At 33.5% G+C, this 11,919-nt stretch overlaps 1 protein-coding gene across 1 annotated transcript; it reads left to right on the top strand.

The window, feature by feature from the left end:
• The first annotated feature begins 4,080 nt into the window (after positions 1 to 4,080).
• LOC127805649 (uncharacterized) lies at positions 4,081 to 9,415 on the top strand. The gene is made up of 3 exons (XM_052342400.1): positions 4,081 to 4,974; positions 5,103 to 6,026; positions 9,345 to 9,415. The coding sequence occupies exons 1-3, from the start codon at positions 4,971 to 4,973 to the stop codon at positions 9,413 to 9,415; spliced, it is 999 nt and encodes a 332-aa protein (XP_052198360.1). The 5' UTR covers positions 4,081 to 4,970.
• The last annotated feature ends 2,504 nt before the right edge of the window (positions 9,416 to 11,919 follow it).

Below are 11,919 nucleotides of genomic sequence, written 5' to 3'. Positions count from 1 at the left end.
AAAATTTTAAGGGAAACGTCACTTCTCTCTGTGCTATTATTATATATAGGTAAATCTATCTGGATAGAATCTATGAAAAGTAAAGTATTTAATGCTTGTTTTATATTATTTTATAATATTTTAATATATTAAACAAAATAAAAAGACAATTTTAACTTTATAAAAATTCTAACTCTTCACTCATATGCTTTCTTACCTAAAACTCCCACCTAAAACTACTGTTCAACACATTAAAGCTGCACATTTCTCAAATAAATAAAATTAGTTATGAAAATGAATAATGACAATCATGACACTTAGGGAACAGCACATCATTGACCGTAATTAATGTATTCTCTTTGCATTCTCCTTCTATTTTATTTCATTCATGAATTATTTTACTTTGTCCGAATTAATTGACGCACAGGATGACTAAAGACATCAAATCATAAAAATATCATCATTTTAAAATTGTCGCATTGCCTCGAATTGAACGGGCAAACTTCATCTATGTTGAAGTCTGCCCACATTAGACGAATTGCATGCAGTGCTGGCGGACTGCATCCAAGATGCAGCCCGCCCCTGCATCCCAGCGGGCTACATCATAGATGTAGTCCGCTGGCGGGCTGCAACTGCATCTGGCGGATTGCATTTAGATGCAGTCCGCTCAAATGCAATCCGCCAGATGCAGTTGCAGCCCGCCAGAAATTGAGGTTTACCTAAATTATTAGGTGGGTTTTATTATTGATATTTTTGTTATTTGATGTCTTTAGTAATTTCTTGCGTCAATCAATTCGAATAAAGTAGAATAATCCGTATTTAAACCTATTGTAACTTTGAGATTCTAAAAATTTATTAAATGAGGTGAGAGATTAAAATTTAAATTTAACAAGAAAGAGAGAAAATGAAATTTTGAATTATGACGGGAGAGAATATTGTTAGTAAATAAAATGTTAAATGACATAATTATTCTAATATCAATAATTAAAATAACAAAAAAGAACAATTCTATAACAAGGTCTTTATATATATATATATATATATTTCTTGCCTCAAATTGGCTAAATTATAAGTAAACGGTGCAAGCCAAGAATAAATTAATAATTGTAGCACAGACGGCAACGAAAATCACGCCGTGCCTAGCAAGGACCTTTACCTATATACGAGGATCTTGCCTTGAAACTGTTGGTTATTGAACCGTGGGCTTCCCAAAACTCAATTATTGAACTGCACGAGGACCTTGTCTTTAAGGACTTGATTTTTTTTTTTTTTTTTTTTATCATTATCTACCTAGAGAGCCTCAAGTGAAAAATTTAATTATTGAACCATACGAGGACCTTGTCTTTAAAGAGTTGATTATTGAAATGTTGGCTCCAAAACCCAATTATTGACTTTAAAGAATTGATTTAAAAAGACATAGAAGTACAATTTAAAAGTAAAAAAAACCCTTTTGTCTCCCAATAATCATGTTCCCCTTTTGTTAATAAATTGATAGCCAATACTAATTTTTAATATTTAATTTTGATATTTAAAATTATAAATATTTTTTAAAGAAATTAATAATATTTTTATTAATTATTATTTTTCCAAAAATTATAAACATTTTAAAAATTAAAAGTGTTTAATTTTTTTAAAAAAAAACTATAAACACTTTTTAACATGCCAAAAATATTTATAAATTTTAAAAAAGAGTTGATAATTTGATAAGAAATATTATTAATTCTTTAACAAATATTTTTTAATTCTATAAACAATCAAAATTAATGTACACTATAAAATCCAAAAGGTTTCAAGACTTGCTAATTCAATCTCTGAGTCCCTCAACCAAAACAAAAGGAAATTTAGTATCCATCTGATTGTCCAAATATCACCAAATTCACAAAACTCAAATTGCAAAGAGTTATCCCACACAAGTAGGGTCGGATCGAATCTATGTTAATGTTAGTATTATTAACACATTATCCTTAAATATTTATTCCCATCATTCGAACAACATAATCGCAAATAAAGACAACAACAACGCTCTAAATACATTTACTCCACCTTTATAATTTTCTTATGTGTATTTAACGTACTACATTGTAATTAATCAATTTAATAAGTGTAAACACAGTTTCAACGAGATATAATATAATATTAGTGTAAAAAACATATATTATTTTAAACAAGATAGTGCTAATTATTATTTTAAGAAATAGTTATTTTTCAATAAATATATCTTATTTTTAAACAAAATATATTGTTTTTAGTCTTAAAATAATTTTATTAATAAATGAAAAATAGATCTTGTTTTATAATACTTTATTAACCAATAAAATGTATTATAGTCCTATGAATAATAGTTAAAAATTAATAAATACATTTTTTTCAAACAAAATATATTTATTACGTTTTATTTTTAACATTCAAATAAGTATTATTATGTTTTTTAATGTTTAAAATAAAATATAGTAAATATATATAAAATAAAATTATTAAATTTTAACCATGCCCTAACAATTTTTTTTAAGATGTTGAAACGCTATTCAGATGTTCAAAATGTGCACATGTTAAAAAAATTTATAACTTTTTTTTTTTTTAGAAACATAGTCTTATGTTCCGACGATCTCATTTGAAGTTAGTTTCGTTATAGTTAGAGTATTGTTCTGAGATCGAAATCGAAAACCACAAAATTTTCTGATTTAACTCGTTTACCATACTCTAAAGCCAATAGCTAAGAGTGCTTGTGATAGAATGTTACCTAAAAAAAAAAATTTAATTTTTTCTTACCATTATCTCCCTAAAGAAAAATTTAAAATAAAAAATGTTATTTGCACCTTCACTTTTTGTAACGCCTTTTTTTATATCTTTTATATTATTATATATACAAACATTATATTTTTGTATTATGAATCTCAATTAATAAAATATTTTTGAAAATATTATTTCTATATCTTGATTAAAAAAATAAAAGTATGTTAGAAAAATTTAAATTCATAACCCTTTAATTGATAATTAATTTCTTAAATAATTTTATCATTTATTTTATTAACATTTTACTAAAATTACAATTGTGATCGTCACCAAATAAATTTTCATCTAATTTTCTTTTTACACGTGCATGATAAAACCACCCTCCTAGTGGAGGGACAAAGGCAATCCCGGCCCTACTGTAAGACTAAGTAGGCAGCTGCTTCAGACCCCCAAATGTGAAAAGGCCCAATTTTTTAAATTTTTAATTTTTTTTATTTTTTAATAATAAATATTTTATTAAAAATTAAATATAAAATATTAATTTTATATTTTCTTCCCATACTCTCTGTCCAATTTTGTACAGTCGTCTGTCCAATTTTATAGTGTATTCATAATTTCCAATTCTTAAACCCACCCATTAAACTCACTTTTCACTTCTCCCTCTCTTCCCCATCTTTCTCTCAAAATCCCAATTAAACTCATTTTTTCCTACTCTCTCTCTCTGTGCAGTCTAGGTCACTGTCTCACTACATGTTCTTAATCTCACTTCTCAGTGTCCCCTCTTTCTCTCGCACTTATTTGCTTGTTTCAGTATTCAGACTCAATTTTCACAAACTCATAGTACGATTTGCAGGTCTAATTTATAACTAATAATTGTAATAATTAAATTAATGTAAGTCTACCAATAATATTTTTTTACCCATAGTATGAATTTGATGTTGAATACAAATTTAGTAAAATTAAACGATGTTTTCAATTTTTAAAAAAAAATTAATAAATAAAAATAAAAAAATGACATCAATTATGTAATTGATTGAAATAAAAAATTAACAAATTTCGTAGTGGATTTAACTTTAACTTTTTTTTTAATTTAATAAAATGATGAATTTTTTTTTAAAAAATATGTATTATTTATTTTTTTATTAAAAAATTAATACTTTTAAAAAAGCCTCAAAATTTTTTTTGCCTAGAGCCCCCAAACTGATTGGGCCGACTTTGGGCAAATGTGGGTGGATCTGCTGGCGAAGGTGTTGGTAGACGACAAATGCGACGATGGTGGTGGAAGGAAGGCCTGACAAAGTCGAGCGGTGGCGAGTCTGAAGGCTCTATGTAGCAAACTTGAAGGCAGCAAAGTAATGGCGGAGGGCGGTGGTGGATGGTAATGGCAGGCGATGGTTAGAAGAGGAGATGGAGTAAAAGAGAAGGATGAAGAAGAAAACTGAGAGTTTGAGCAAAGAGAAAAAAATGAGAGAGAGTGAGAGAGTCTGTATACAAAGGGGGGTATTTTGGTCAATTTATGCCATCCATTCTAATTATATTTTGAGATTATTTAATCTAAAAATTTGTGATATATATTTTCATGATTTTTCCCTTAATAAACCATCATCTTCTCCTTGAGCCTAGCCAAACTAAGCCTTACTCTTTTTTTGGACTTCAACAAGAAAAACATAGAAAGGCGTGAGAATCCAATTACCGTAACCACCACCTATGGGTAGGTTGTCTCATTTTAAATGAATTTTTTTATTTCATGAAGAAACAGTTGACGCTGCTGCTGCTGCTCATCTCCGATTCTCCGCTACAAGCAACTCTACTCTGTTTGAGGTAATTCTACCGTATACTCTCACGGATCTGGTTAGATGTGTTGTTTTAATTCTAGTAATGAATCAGGGAAACACTTGCTCTCAAATGGAAGCAAAAGCAGCAGCAAACAAGCTTAAATCCATCTCAAATATCAAGATAAAAGAACCACTCAATTGCTTGAAAATTCTGGTTTAGACGGTGATGAGGCTTTTTTGAAATGGCAGAACTGAAGCAACTAAGCAAAGTGTTTCTGTCCCTGTTATCTTCTTTTTATGCTCTGCTTGTCCTCCTGATTATATGCCATCCGTCTCTTCTGAGATATCACAATGAATGTGCATATTTACATGCACCTACAATCCTACTGACTTATCTTCTTTGAATTCTGGCGAATTTTCACATCTGTGGCGAACTGGGTTTTCCTTAAATTGGCTTTGCTGTAGCAGATCCCTTCTTGGCAAATGGGTTCCTTCATTTACAACCCTTTACCTGCTCTTTAAATTTATTTGATTTTAGCCCAGAATATGTGTGATTTGATTTGATCTGCAGGCTAATCTTAGTTACGCTAGCTGCAATTAAACTTGTGTCTTCAGAAATAGGTATGGCTGGAAGACCCCATCATCATGAGTACAAAAGCTTTGCAGAAGAGCTCAGGCCACTGATTCCGGAGGCTGAAAACATTTATAGTCCTATAATTGTAGCAATGAAAGGCCATCGCTGCACAGGCAGGAGACTAGTTGCCTTTTCCTTGGCAGTGACACTCAGATGTTCGCTTCTCAAGGAAGATGACATTTCTGAAGAAGAGGCAATAAACCAGCCATCTAATTACCAAATGCTTCGCAACTTTGTCGCAAGGCAACTCCAGGTTGCGGGCTCTGTTGTTATTGATTCCGAACTCTCCGACCCATCTCTGTTTAGCCAGCTAAAAACCCTGGCTAAATCTACAAAAACCACATTCTTTATCATCGAATGCAGGCCGAGCAACGTGGTTGAGTTGTGGCAGGATCTGGATCGAGCAGTAGGAGATAAAACCATTGCAAATTGGTGGGATAAGCCGTCTTCTTTGGAACATCTCCAGAGGCTGCTGAAAACCAACTCAGATTACGACATCGGCGATGTCCCCAAGTTAGTAGTGGACGTCATGCCGAGTGGAGATTTTAAGAAATGTGTCTCTGATGTGCTACGCTCCATGTCTTACCATTGTTATCCAACTTTGGACCCCAACTATACTCAGCCACCATATTTGAGCCCCAAAGACTGCAATTGGCATGAATTTGGGTTCATACACGACGGCAAAGGCAACTGCACAGAGTGCCATCAACATATGTCAGGACCTATATACCGGTGCGCAAAGTGCGGCCGGACATTCCATAGATCACGTTCCAAGTTACCCGAACAATTCATATTGGACTTTAACATTTGGTTATCCCTCGGACATCCCAACGACCACAGTGAGGAAGAGGAGGTAGTTACGTGCAGTTGCTGTAAGCAGCCTATCGAAGAAATTAATGCAATAAGTGTTGTTTTACTTTTATATACTTAGTTTTGATGATAAAAAATAATATTTTATTTAATCCCTAAGTTATGAATCAAGGTTGTGGTTTTCAACATAAATCAATTTCAATATCAAGTATTATTTTGTGAGAATGAAAATCAAATGAATTTCAAGTATCGAGAATTCAAAGTCATATTTTTCTAAGTCTGGAAGGCTAGAACACCTTATAAGGAGACATATATGAAAATATTTTAGTTTTATAAAACTAACTCTCGGTAATTCAATAGTTAACATTCATTAATGATAAAACGATTTTTAACGAATTTTTCAAGAAATAGAAAATGTATATCTTAGAGGTGGTAAAATCGCAAAATCCTATGTTCCTACTAAAACCCAAATTCTACTTTTTTATTCTTATGGATTTTGATTTTTTAGATATTTTTATGGAATCCAAATGAGGGTATTTTTTTATTTACATTTATGTATTAAAGTAAATAGAAGGTAAAATATAAATTAAACAAAATGAGGACATTTACTTAAACTAAAGAAATGTAAATATGTGGTGATATTTTGTATTAATCAAGTGTACTTCTACATGTTATCTGTTAAGTTTTCAGATTTTCCAAGAAGATAGTCGACTATGTTGTTTAGTGCTGTCGACTATATATGGCCTCTGTCGACTATATTTCATTCTGTCGACTATTGTGTAAGGATAATCGACTATGCTATTTCATCTGTCGATTATGTTTGCTCATGAATTTCAAAATTTTCCTTGTATTTTTGATCTGTCGACTGTGTAAAAGGATATGTCGACTATGAAAAGTTTTGGTTGAAAAATAGTCGACTATGCTTTCTTATCTGTCGACTATCCCTAGTTTTATTTGAAGAAATAGTCGACTAACCCATTTGATCTGTCGACTATGTGTTTCACAGAAACTTACAATGGCTAATTTTTCAATCTCCAACGGCTAGTTTCTCATTTTCCAACGGCTCAATAAAGGCTAGTTTTGTGCAAAACTCTTGAGATGCTTATATATACATATCAAGGAGATCAAGAGAAGGCTAATGGACGAAAATGAAATAATTTGAGCTTACTGTTACTCTCGTTTGTATTTACAGTGATTGGGCTTCAATTTTTTCTCTCTTCAAGGCTTTGATTTTAACTTGTATTAATTCATTCAAGCCTTGTTTTCTTTGTGAGAGAACTTGTAACTAAGAGTGCCAACTCTTAGCATCTCGTTTACATTTGTATCACTTTTATTTTCCTATCTTTGTGCTAGAGGACTTGCTCGTTAAAGCAAGGAGTTGTAATTCCTAGCTAGGTGCTAGAGGGCTTGCTTGTATAAGCAAGATGTTGTAATTTCTAGTCTTGGACTAAAGCACCTACTTGGTTTAAGTAGGGGGTTTTAGTGGATTGTTTGCAAAACCCTTAGTGAGCAGCTAAGGTAGTGGATTAGGCTTGGGTTAAGCCGAACCACTATAAATTCTTGTGTTTCTTGTGTTTGTACTTCTTGATTTATTTATCTTTCCAAACATTTCATTTTTCCTCACTTGGTTCACATATTTTTCTTTGTAAAGTTACATCTGTCATTTTATATACTTTACGTTTAAATCCTAAAACCTCAATTGGGTCAAAAAGATTTCAAGTCTTATCAAGATTTTTAAAATAGCCAATTCACCCCCCCTCTTGGTGTGTGCCATAACACCTCTCAATCTAACAATAAGTATTAAATGAAAATCATTAATGCAAGTTTTGGGGGAAAATTTTATTACTACTTATTACTTCAAAGCAATTGAAAATTTTAAATTATTAATGCAAATTACAAAATATAAATTATTAATATAATAAGTATTAATCGCAAATCATTAATTAATGCAAGTTTTGGAAGGAAATTTCTTTTTTCAAGACTATCCTACTTTTATATATATAAATATTTTGCAATTAATTTAAATTAAAATTTTAATTTCTTTTTAAGATTTTATATTTCTTTTTATTAATTTGATTCAATTTAATTTTAATTTTGAATTATTTAATTATTTTTAAATTTAGCGACGGTTAAAAACCGCTGTTAAATTAAAATTTTAATAAATTTTGTGGCGGTTTTTAAAAACCCCAGCAAATGTTAATTTAATTTTAATTATAAATTATTTAATTATTTTTTTAATTTAGCAGCGGTTTTTCAAAACTGCTGCTAAATTAAATTTTTTAATGAATTTTGCTAAGGTTTTTAAAAATCGCGTAAATGTTAATTTAATTTTAATTATAAATTATTTAATTTTTTTTAATTTAGCTACGATTTTTCAAAACCGCCACTAAATTAAATTTTTTAATGAATTTTGTAGCGGTTTTCAAAAACTGCCACAAATGTTAATTTAATTTTAATTTTAAATTACTTAATAATTTTTTTAATTTAGCGGCGATTTTTTAAAATCGCCACTAAATTAAATTTTTCATGAATTTTGCAGCGATTTTTCAAAATCGCCGCAAATATATTTTAATTTTAATTTTGATTTATTTAATTATTTTTTAATTTAGCTGCGATTTCTTAAAAATCGCTGCTAAATTCAATTTTATTTTTTAATTATTTAATTATTTTCTAAAGTTAGCGATGGTTTTTTGAAAACCACCGTAAAATTGAATGTTTTAATGAATTTTGCGACGGTTTTTCAAAATCGCCGCAAAATGTTAAAAAAACTGCCGCTAAAATAGTATTTTGCGGTGGTTTACAAACCGTCGCAAAATTTCAATTTTTGCAGCTATTTTAAAAATCGCCGCTAAAAATCAATTTTTTTGTAGTGAGCAAACGACCACTTTTAGCCCGTAATAGAACCCCACCCCAAAAGACCGGACCCCTGCCCAGAGCAAGCCATCTATAACAAAAATACCTCACCAGACCAACATCAACAACGGAGCCTGCCACCTAACTGAACCCAAGAAAAAGCCTTTACCCAAATCAACGGAGTAAGAAAGCAAGGTGCACCATAGCTAAAACAGTCATCCTTTTGGGGACTCACTGTTACAATACGCCTTGCTAAAGTAAAGACACTTGTTTCCACTTATTACTTGTCGTAACCTAACAAGTGTAAGACACGGACTTCCTAGCAAAAATTCCCAACAACCTTCAGAACACTCCCATTTTCCCGTCAAACTTAGGCCATCTTAGCTCAGATCACCTTGGCCCGCCTAACCAACCAAATATAAGACCAAGACACCTGCAAACTCGCCTCACCTAGCGTATGCACTGACAAAGGCAAATACCCGAACAAAACACTAGCAAAGCAGACCAAAACAACAAGGTATTCCAAAAGTCCGTATTTTACTAAACAAATTCAAATACAGGTGTAGACAGGCGCATAAGACCTCGAGCCAGACTTTGTCCTCTTTTAAGCCGTGCTCAGGACCCAGGCTGACATGGTTAGTCCACCTCGCACGGACCTCGAGCACAGCCCCATCATCACTCTAGGCGCCTCGAGCCAGTCTCGGCCTTATCGAGTCAGGCCTTGTATCAGACAGGCACATAGGACTTCGAACCAGACTCGATCCTCCTTTAAGCCGTGCTTGATACCCAGACCGACATGGTCAGTCCGCCCCGCGCGAACCTCGAGTTTACCTCAGTCTGATTCTAAAGCCGTGCCTTGTAGCAAACATGCACGCTGGACTTTGAAACTACACCAGTCCGATCCCAGAGTACTTCATATCAAGACATAACCAGACAAACTAAAAGACGCTAACACCAAAAAGAGTATACAAGACACAACGAAAAACAAGGTACCCAGAAGACACTTACATTTGATTACGAAATTTACATTTGATTACAAGCTTAATATCTATAATGATTTTACGTTACACTTGCCTTTCACGCTACAACTGCTACATGGCACAAATGCTTGAAAACACAACTGGAGTAAAACCAAAGCCAGCACGGTCGACCACCTCGATCGGACTTTAACCCATATCTCCAAAACTAGCACATGCAGCAAAAATTGCCCAGGCCTCCTTTCTCTAGATCGAATGCTTGCTACTCAAATATCTGACCTAGGGGGCTGTGGACTGTCTGGGCCTAATCTTTGCCCTCTCCTTGGGCTCAGTCTTGGCCTTCTCTCTAGGTCGAATCTTGGCCCAACGCTAGCCTACCATGGCATCATTGCAACCCTCACTAGCTAGGTATCCGCGTGGCCGCCTAGATCTCGTCCTCATTAATGGCGGATCTCATATATCCACATTAATGAGGGTCCAGTCGACATATAATGTCACCTTAGAACCTTCACAGATGCCAAATACTCAGTCCCATCACCTGCAAACACACGACGCATGTAGGAGGACATCTCCTCCTCCTATATCAACCAACTCTTTTCATAGGCAATATATGTTCTGACCTCTAATCTACTGATACGTTGGTTTCTCCTTACCCTCTCACTCACTAGAACGTCGGAGTGCTTTCAAGTGTCAGCCACCCCCCCGAACGGATCCATTGCCTGAGCCCGCGCCCTGCCGTTGCGATCCCGCTTCCAACCATCCTTTTTTACTCAGGAAGAAACAAAATTATTAACGCTTCTGGTCAAGGAGTTTTAAAGTATATATTATACACAAGAACTAGATGAGTGGTAATTTCTATTGAGTATCTACTTCTAAAAATTTCTTCCAGTCATTTGCATGATTATTATGTTCTCAATTCTTTGTGGTAATTATATGAAAAGCATTTTTGAATTTATGCCACAATATTGAGAATATGGGTCTAGAATATATATGCAATGGTTGGAAAAAAATACTTTTGTAGTGTGTTAGCTAACATATGAATATGATATGAGAGGACTATTGAGGTGAGTTCTAAAACACCAGAAAGCACCATGCTGTCAATAAAAAAAAGGATAACGGCAACAAAATTACCAAAAAATATTTAGAGGAAGAGGATTGAACCTCTGACCTTTCTCATCAATTGTTTGAGAAATGGGCTAAAGGCACTCCTGGTGACTAGGTTAGTCTTAGTTATCGTATGAACATATATCATTGTTGATGATTTCATGTGATTTTTTTTTTTATTTCTTTTTATATATAGAGCATACAAAGCAAGAAACCGAAACAAGAAGCAATAGACCAAGCAAACAAACAGAGAAGAGAGCAAAACAGAAAGAAACGAACAGCAAAAAAAAAAAAAAAAACCTATATTATTTCATGATCATTATTAGTTCTAATAGCATTGGATATCAAGTACCAAGCCAAGAAAGAATAGGAGATGTAGGTTAGACCCGTACGGACAACAATCAAGAAAATAAAAGAAAAAAATTTATGGGATCGGGCTATAAACAAGGAGAAAGAGGACTAAGGTCAAAAGCCCAAAACGGGGGGGGGGTTTGTAAATGAGCGATCGCCTGCCATGGACTAAGGGGCCTTGAAAGGCTTAATGCATAACCTACTAGAGTCATAGCGGGGGGGGGGGGGGGGGGGGGGTGTGTTTGTAAATGAGCGGTCGCCTGCCATGGACTAAGGGGCCTTGAAAGGCTTAATGCATAACCTACTAGAGTCATAGCAAAATATATAGGTGCACCCTCAACTTACAATACACTGAAGGGAAATTCTATTAGCACTGAACTTTTACTCTTCACAATCATAATTAAAATAAATTTAATAATTACTCTTCACACCCATAATTATTATTTGTTGCAATCATCTATATTCCAAAATTACTCTCATATATCCATACATTGCGCCGTCCCCTTCTCTATCGCAACTTGGCGTCGTCGCCTTTCCTACAGCTGCGTCTCTCTGTTGTGTGCTTGGTGAGGTAATTTTTACTTACATTTTTGGGTTAGAAGATTTTAACTTGAGAGATGTTGGATGGGTGAAGGTGACGGCCACCTGAGTTCGAATGTGGTGGCGGCGGCCTTCGAACCCTGGGTTCGGATCGGTCACCACC

The sequence above is a fragment of the Diospyros lotus genome, chromosome 7 (assembly GCF_014633365.1).
Source record: "Diospyros lotus cultivar Yz01 chromosome 7, ASM1463336v1, whole genome shotgun sequence".
Classification (NCBI taxonomy): domain Eukaryota; kingdom Viridiplantae; phylum Streptophyta; class Magnoliopsida; order Ericales; family Ebenaceae; genus Diospyros; species Diospyros lotus.
The sequence above is the reverse complement of the archived record's forward strand: the minus strand, read 5'-3'. Positions and strand labels throughout refer to the sequence as shown.

Bases quoted from the DNA above. Each gene is read 5' to 3' on its own strand.
- LOC127805649 (XM_052342400.1), top strand. The intron at 6,027-9,344 runs GTGTTGTTTTAC...ATTCAAATACAG, and splicing joins CGAAGAAATTAATGCAATAA to GTGTAGACAGGCGCATAAGA.